The 8,403-nt window shown below is 44.4% G+C and overlaps 1 protein-coding gene across 3 annotated transcripts; it reads right to left on the reverse strand.

The window, feature by feature from the left end:
• Window positions 1-2,678: 2,678 nt before the first annotated feature.
• tmem129 (transmembrane protein 129, E3 ubiquitin protein ligase) lies at window positions 2,679-6,211 on the reverse strand. 3 transcript variants are annotated; one of them, XM_029511919.1, is made up of 7 exons: window positions 5,971-6,211; window positions 5,769-5,827; window positions 4,722-4,979; window positions 4,163-4,323; window positions 3,920-4,079; window positions 3,776-3,848; window positions 2,679-3,580 (listed from the first exon to the last, which is right to left on the reverse strand). In XM_029511919.1, exons 1-7 carry the CDS (start codon window positions 6,173-6,175, stop codon window positions 3,396-3,398), a joined length of 1,101 nt encoding a protein of 366 aa, XP_029367779.1. In that variant the 5' UTR covers window positions 6,176-6,211; the 3' UTR covers window positions 2,679-3,395. The 3 variants fall into 3 exon arrangements, with proteins under 3 accessions (XP_029367779.1, XP_029367781.1, XP_029367780.1); XM_029511921.1 differs by having other exon boundaries at window positions 2,679-3,562; window positions 4,722-4,974; window positions 5,755-5,827; XM_029511920.1 differs by lacking the exon at window positions 3,776-3,848.
• Between the last annotated feature and the right edge of the window lie 2,192 nt (window positions 6,212-8,403).

Below are 8,403 nucleotides of genomic sequence, written 5' to 3' on the forward strand. Positions count from 1 at the left end.
AATCAATCCCACATTCCCTCATTAGGGCAGCCTTTGCCTTCTTTAATGTGCAAAAAAGCAAACAAACAAACCAACAAAAAAAAACATAGCATATCTGGTCAGAGATTACTTCCAGGATTTGCAATTCTTTGTTACCCCCTCAGAAAATACAACTTCAACAGTGGGAATAATGGCAAAGTTGCTACTTCCCTACTTGTGCTCAGTTTTGGGTGCATGCCACAGACTTAACGTTAACAAAGCTGAGTTGAAGGACATACCAGTACGTCGCAAGGATGTGTTACCTACAGACAGGTCTAGGGGAAACCCACAATAGCACTCAGCTTTATTTCATTTACACACCACCCCCCCTTTTAAGTGAAACCCCCTCAAATAATTCAAATCATATTTTATCGAACCCTCTCAGAGGTTACTTAGATTGACCTTTACCATATTACTGAATAGAACATAGAACATGTATAATATGCATTTTTTCTTCATAGAGCAGTTTAGTTTTCTTTTTTCTCAGAAAAGTCTCTTTTTACAATTTCAGATGCTGTGGAGGGTGTGGCACTCTGTCTGAAGTTATTACATATGGCATGCTGGTTGTGTCAAGTGTTTTCTGGGGTATTTGTCTCTGGTGATATGAGTGTGTGTTTCAGCGTTACCTGGCTCTGGGGGTGCTACAGATATCTCTGGAGTTGTCTGACGTTGTGGCTGGTGTGAGCTTAATTGTCCATCAGTGTGTATAATATAGGATCTAGGTGTTGTGGCCTGTTGAATTACAGTCCCTTGTTTCTTCCCACTTGGAAGCCACTTTTTGACCCAATTGCAGAGGTGGTAAGGGGTGAGCGCAGTGCCTCAGGTTGTATTTATGTTGTTGGTTCTCTTTAGCCCTCTTTTCTGACTTCCTGAATCTTATAATGTTCAGCCACTGGGGGAGTAGAGGTGTCAGGAGCTGCAGTATGGTTGTTCACAGCTGTCTCTCCATGAGGAGTTGTGCAGGGGAGAAACCACTTTCTAGTGGTGTGGCTCGATATATCATCATAGCCTTTAGTTTCTCACCTTCTCCTTTCCACAGTCCTTTTACCGTAGCCACCGCCCGCTCTGCCTCTCCGTTCGCCTGGAGGTATCTTGGGCTGCTGGTAATGTGTGAACCCGTACTCTGTGGCAAAGTCTTTGAAGAGTTCACAGCTGTATTGCAGGCTGCTATCCGACATGACTATCTCAGGTATTCTGTGGCGGCTGAATATATTTTTCAAAGCCACAGTAACAGTGCTGGAAGACGCTATGCTGAGATGGGCTACCTCAATGTGGCGTGAAAAATAGTCCAGTATGAGAAGAGAAGTCTTTTTCTCCCAGAAGAACAAGTTGGGGCCAACTCTTTGCCAGGGTCTCTCTTGTACCAGCTGACTGATCTGGACACAGTCCTGTCCACCAGACGGATTGGTGTGCCCTTGCTTTGCACTTAATAATGACTTAGTGGCCATTGTGGAGGTCACAAAGGCTTTCTTGGCTCAAGCTCTTAATGACCACCATACCTCAGAGAGCTCATAGTTCCTTACTGTCCCAGCAGGCCACTCCGCTCTCTAGATGGAGGTTTACTTGTGGTTCCTAGAGTCTTCAAGAGCAAATCTGGAGGCAGATCTTTCACTTATCAGGCTCCTCTTCTATGGAACCAACTTCTGGTATCGGTCCGGGAGGCTGACTCTACGTGCCAATAACCATGTTTCCTGAAGTCTCTGTCTCTCCCAGCTCCTCTCCTCTCTCTCCCTGTCCTCATCCTGCAGGTGGTGACTCATCACCATCCCATGTTCCTGCAACACCTGCTGGTCCCATATCTCTATGAACTTCATACAGCATCATATGTTCCTTGCTGCACCTGTATTGAATATCCCTTCCTCCTGCTCATTCTCTCCCTACTCTACATAATTCTAACCAGATAGCCGCCCCCGACCCCAGAGCCTGGTTCGGCCTGAGGTTTCTGCTCCGGTTTCACATCCTTCACTTTAACTTTTGACTTCTGGCACCATGTTATGTTAACCATTAGACTTAATGTTAGCAGAGATGAGGTGGAGGACATGCCAGTGCAAGGATGTTTACTCAAGCACAACAGGAAGTGTGTTACCTACAAACAGGTCCTTGGGAAACCCGCAAAAGCACTCATCTTTATTTTGTTTTACAGATCAACTGTCAACTTCTTGTACACTTAGTTCTCTGTATGAATATAAAGACTTTATATGCTGAAGCCCCTTTCCCACAAAGTTGAAAACTGGCTCAAGCATCCTCTGCTCAGAAAGACTTCATTTGACCCTGCTAAAGTAGAGAGCTTTTCTTGCATCGCTCCTTCTATTCTTTTCCAAGTGTATAATAAGGTCTTTAATCACGTCTCCAATTTTTTAAATCGAAGAACAAGCTCCTTGGTACCAATCAGCTGACTATGATCGGGTCAAAAACCAAGACTGATCGATATGTATGACCAGAAAAGGACGTTTTCCTCACACATAAATTTATCATCTTACGTTTGATGGACTGTCTCCTTGTACCTGGATAGGTGATCCAGGGTTCACAGATCCAGGGCCCAGCCTGGATAACTAACAGCTCTCCTGAGGCTTTGGTTCAGGTGTCAGCTGGGCGACAAAGGATCCTGAACCTGAAGGGGACCTGAAGGGACTCAAATATACAGAGGCTAAAACATCACACCACTTGAGACAAGAAGTCAACATTTTAATAAGCATTATTCACCAAACTGAAGTTTGGTGTATGGTCCTGTGTTAAATCAATACTGTACCTACGCCTTTGCCACAACGCCATCATGAACCCCTCAAATTTTTTCCGCCACTCCAGTTCATCTTGGTGCAATTCACCGCCAGAGCAGTAGGAGGCTGCTCTCCTTTCCTGAATGGTTATCATCGTCTCTAACTGATTATTTCTTTAGCTTCCGACTTTCCTGTCCACAGTGACCAATAGTGACCGAGAGAGAGAGAATCTTGCTGGAGTTGGAGTTGTTGGATGTTGAAGAAAGTATCCTTACCTAATACCTACATCACAACAGAATAAGAATAATCTGGAAATGCGCTGCTGCCACGCAAACCAATTACAGCCCTCTCAATCTGTGCTGGGTCTGCGTCGCCTTGGCGCGTAGTTACATTTTTTGGGAGGTGGACATCAGGTTACGGCAAGTCTCCCTACCCTACGACATAGGTACAGCATTAATTTAACAGATGACCATAAACCAGGTTTGAGGCTTAATGCTGCAGCTCCTCCTAAGAGACACTGGTCTGCTCTAACAAGAACACTGAGGAGCTGATACAAAGAAAAGCAGAAAATCCCTGAGGATTATTCCCATGAAAACACACTGGTCACCAAACACACATCCCCAAAAGTCTTTTCATTTTACATGACATTGGTGTATGATCTCAGCGAACCGCACACACATCCAGGATACAGAATCTGGCTCTACAGGTGGGACAGGGGACCGTGCTGGACAACCAGGTCTCAGGTCTCTGCTGGTCTTGGCGGCTGGCAAACCATCGACCCAAACAGGATAGACACCACATGGGTCTGCAGAAACACTGCTGGCAGTCTGAGTCACTTTCAGACCCTAAAACACAAACACAGAACCTGTCAAACAGAGAGATACACATCGTCTAACAGATGTACAGTAAAACATAAACAGTGATACAGGGAGAAACACACTCATACCATGTTGGGTCTCTTTAAATAATTCTAAATAAATAAAAAAAGACATACATTTTCTCACACACACACAGATACTGTTTCTGTCTCTCTCCCTCACCATCCGTATGGCAGAGCTTCACCAGCTTGGTACATGCTAGGACTTGCATGCAGCCGATACAGGACTCCACTTCCTGTAGTTAGAAACTCTAAGTTAGGTTTCCTGTGAGAATAGAGGGAGTGTGTGGTTCATGTGCATGATTACCTGTCCAGTGGGCAGAGGATATGGCTGGTTGAGTTCCACCTGTGCTCTAAAGGTCTCCAGGAAGAGTTCACTGATGGTCTGATGGATCACCACATTGGCAGCATTTCTGATGGGGGCGTGGAGCTTCTCCCGGAGATCGCCATACTCTGTGGACTGCAGCCTGGATCAGTGGAGAGGGGATCACAGGCTGTTTCATCTTAAAATACCAGGACCCGATTTGGTCTGGACCTTCTGAGAACACACCTGATATCAAATGGTTTGACTGCTGGATTGATGCTGTCTACTCTCAGGGTCAGGATCTGAGCAGGCGAGGCAGAGTCTGGACTCAGCTGGTGCTGCCTGGATTCTGTCACAGTCACATGACATTCACTCTGTAAGGCCACGTAGACATGATAGGTGGTCACCTGGAGAGAGGGGGTTGGGGTCAGTGTGTTTGTGCAGCATGACTACAGTAGCACCTCATAACTCCAGTTCAGCTCCTGGTCCAGAGATCTGGTTCAGAGGCACCTGACCTGAGCTCTGATTGGACACCCTTCTTCCTGGAATATCAGGCCAGGCTGGAGATTCTCCAGTGACTGGTATTGATCAGATTAAAATTTTTTACTCTGGCTGATATTCTCTTTATACTTTGGTCAGAAGCCAGACTGAACATCTGGAACACAGCTCTATTGTCAGGATCAGACCATAAGAACAGAATGTCCCCCAGATGACGTCATCAATACGTGGTTGTGACCTCTCATGTTCACATTTTGGCATGGACTCCAGGCCAGATTGGTGCCAGTGTGTAGTGTCTTTCACTCACCTTTAACACCCAGCTGTCAGTAACAATAACTCTGGCCCCCGGGGCGCCTGTTGCAAATTTATCGATCCGTCTGAACTCTGTGTTAATGCTGGCTGCCACAGAGCACCAGTCAGAGTGAGAGGGGTGCATGTGGGCCTCCAAGGCTCGGCTGATTGGGTGATTGTGCCAGTGATGGCGGGACCAGTAGATGATGAACATCCAGCTGGTTACCTGGACGCAGAGTGAGAGGAGGAGAAACGCTCTCCAGCCATCACTCACCTGGAGAAATACAACATGACATCACAAATCCGACATGAATGCACTGTCCGAGGACCAGTAGTCACAGACAAGAGTGCAGGACATGAGAGAAGCTGCACAGGCCTTCATTCAGACACCACGTGGCACAGGTCAGATCCTCACCTTCACTCGAACACCAGCAAGGTCGGATCCTCACCACCGCTCACGCACCACATGGCAGATGGTGGATCCACACTTTCACTCAAACATGACACAGCAGTGTCTGAATCCTCACCTTGACTTAGACACCATGCAGCAGAGACTGCACAAGCCTTTGGTTACGCAGCAGGGGCTGGATCCTAGCTTTTACTCAGAAACCACACAGCAGAGGCCAGATCCTCACATTCACTCAGATGCCAGATACAGCCAGATCTTCACTTTCACTAAGACACCACATGGCAGAGGCCAGATCCTCACTTTCATTGAAACACCACACTGTGGAAGCTGATCCTCACATTCCCTCAGACAACACAGGGCAGATGCTGCACAGGCCTTCAGTCAGACCCCATGTGGCAGAGGCCACTCCTGGCCTTCACTCAGACACCACACGGTGTAGGCCAGATCCTCACATTCACTAAGACAACACGGGGAATAGTCTGCGCAGGCCTTCACTTAAACACCAGGGGGAAAAGTTGAAACCTCACCTTGGTTGTGTTGCTATATTTTGATGTTAATCCAGTTTATAAAATGTGTATATTCCGTTATGCTTTGTGTTTTGTGTGTAACCAGTTTTTACAACGTGTATGTGTCAACAGACGGGGCGGGGCTGACCTGAAAAACATAGCCCAGGTTCCTATCTGGAGCAGCTACACACATCCCCATATAGTAACCTGTGGAGAGAACACAGCTCACAGATGTGGCACGGAAGTTGGTCGTTCTGCTTACAGGAAATCAGACATTTGCACCATCAGGCACACAGACACACACTACAATACATAAGGGGCAGCTCCGGTCAGCTTCCGGTGTGTCTAACCTATAGGCAGCGCGGAGTGGACCAGCAAGGTGACTGTGGTCCTCCGGACATGGTACTGAACGAAGCCCAAGTCTTCGCTGCCTAGCCAGGACGAGAAGAGGTTCTGAATGGTGAGACCGGCTGAGTGGAACTCGGTGGGCGTGAAAACGAAACACAGACAAAAGACGACGTAGACCAGAGTGAAACTGAGCTCTGGACTCTCCATCCTCAAGTCGCTTTCAGTTCGCTACCATGTTTATGCTGCTGTTCTTCCTTATACGCCCCATCCTTCTTATTCTACTGGTAAATTCCGGAAGCGCGTCAGCTGAGGCGCGTCACGCTGCCATCCAAAGGCTGCACTCCTTCTGCGACAGAACTCAGCTGTTTAGTAGATTTAAAATAAATAAATAAATAAAATCAATCTATCTTTATTTCTATCAACCACATTGAAGACACAAGTATACAAATTGGCAATTAGGGAGGAAGAGGAACAGACTACGGAACGAAGCAAAGTTAGTACCTGCATGAGAGCGGGTGCGTGCTCAATTCACCTCCCAGCAGTCTAGGCCATTAACAACATAACCAAAAAAAAAAAACCCCACACTTTTTAACTGTGGGCTTTGGCATCAGGAAAGGTTTTAAGCCTGATTGTAAAAACTGCAAGCCTACCACCCTAATTGATACTGGAAGTTGGTTCCATAAAAAAGGAGCCTGATAGCTGAAAGATCTGCCTCCAGATTTACTCTTGGAGACTCTATTAACCACAAGTAAACCTCCATCTAGAGAGTTATGTGACCTCCTGGGATGATGAAGAACTATGAGCTCTCTGAGATATGATGGAGCTTGGTCATTAAGAGCTTTGCATGCTGGGAGAAGGATTTTGAAATATTTTCGGAATTTTACTGGTAGCCGATGAAGAGAAGCTAACACAGGAACTAGAAAAAGAGATTACATTTGTCCTGTTAATATTCTTGAAGCAGCATTGTGAATCAACTGAAGACTTTTCAGAGAATTATAGGGACATCCAGATAGTAATGAATTACAGTAATCCAGTCTAGAGGTAACAAATGCATGGACTAGTTTTTCTTCATTCTCTTGAGTCATGAAATATTGTGAAGATCACAATCAATCATAAGTGAAAGAAGGCAGTCATAGAGATTTGTTTTATATGAGGACCAAAGGACATGTCCTTGTCAATAATGATTCCAAACAGTGTACCTGGAGGCCAAAGTAATCTGGTCCAGGGTGGATAAATATTTAAATAATGCTTCTCGAAGGTTCTTAGGGCCAAGTACAATAACTTGGGTAAAAAGTTTCAGGGCATCCAGGCCTCTTTCTCTGTAAAAAGTGCCTGAAGTCTGACTAGCTGATTAGTTAGATTTGGCTTCATTGACAAGTATAACAGTGAAAATCTGAATTTAAGATTAGGTTTTGTTTTTTTGAGGAGAGGTTTAATTTCTTGAAAGGCTGGGGTACATAACCTAAAGAGAAACTCACATTGAGCAGATCCAGAATATACGTGTTAATTGGTTGAAAAACATCTTAAAATAAAGTTGATGGTTTAGATGTTGAGACTATAGAAACTCAGAGATTTAAAGGCAAAAAAGATTCCAAATACAAACCAGATTTTACAGTTGATTCAGAAATTACTGCATTTGATGATACGATAACTACCAATGCTAGGTAAGAGGTGTTGAGTTTTGTCTCTGGTTGTTGCAAGTTTATTTCTAAAAAAAACCCCCAAAAAACCGTCAAAGCAAATTATCACTGCTGAAGGCTAAAGGAATCAATGAGCTATGACTAAGTTGAACCAGCCTGGCTACAGTACGAAAAGAAAAACAGGTATTGTTCTTATTTTCTTCTATTACTGCTGAATAGTAAGAGCTTCTGCCATTGTGTGATGACTGAATATTCTGTTTGCATACTACAGAATCTGCTATAGCTGAATTCATTCCCAGATTCTGTGTAGTCAGTTATTGTTCACTCAAATGTTATTGGGTATTGATCAAAGAGAAGAAGGATGTGAGTGTGTGTATATACTGTATATATATATATATATATATATATATATATATATATATATATATATATATATTTATATATATATAAACAACGTGAAGTCAAACAGCACTAGCAGTGTGTGGATCAATGCTGAAGTATCAATACTTCCAGTACTAGATGATTATGTTCTAAAATCGATTCCCATTAAAATATCAATATTTTCGATCATTTATTAATTTGGGCATAAAAGTCTAGTTTATCAATAAGAAGAACACAGTGGAAAGTTACTATACAATCATGATCTCATCTGAATTAAACCTAGTTGTTAGGGCCTGCTTGTTCTTCCACCACACAGTAATGCAGCCACATAAATGCATTGCAGCACAGCGGACTGCCACGCTCGCTTGGTGCTTGCGTCTGATAGTATGGTCATCAGTTGTGGTAGAAGGGGGT

This window comes from Echeneis naucrates, chromosome 10 (assembly GCF_900963305.1).
Source record: "Echeneis naucrates chromosome 10, fEcheNa1.1, whole genome shotgun sequence".
Lineage (NCBI taxonomy): Eukaryota > Metazoa > Chordata > Actinopteri > Carangiformes > Echeneidae > Echeneis > Echeneis naucrates.

Bases quoted from the DNA above. Each gene is read 5' to 3' on its own strand.
- tmem129 (XM_029511919.1), bottom strand. From the start codon at position 6,175: ATGGAGAGTCCAGAGCTCAGTTTCACTCTGGTCTACGTCGTCTTTTGT. The intron at 4,080-4,162 runs GTGTGTTCTCAG...CCACTGATCCAG, and splicing joins GTCAAACCATTTGATATCAG to GCTGCAGTCCACAGAGTATG. The intron at 3,581-3,775 runs GTGAGGGAGAGA...TTTGTGTTTTAG, and splicing joins GAAGCTCTGCCATACGGATG to GGTCTGAAAGTGACTCAGAC.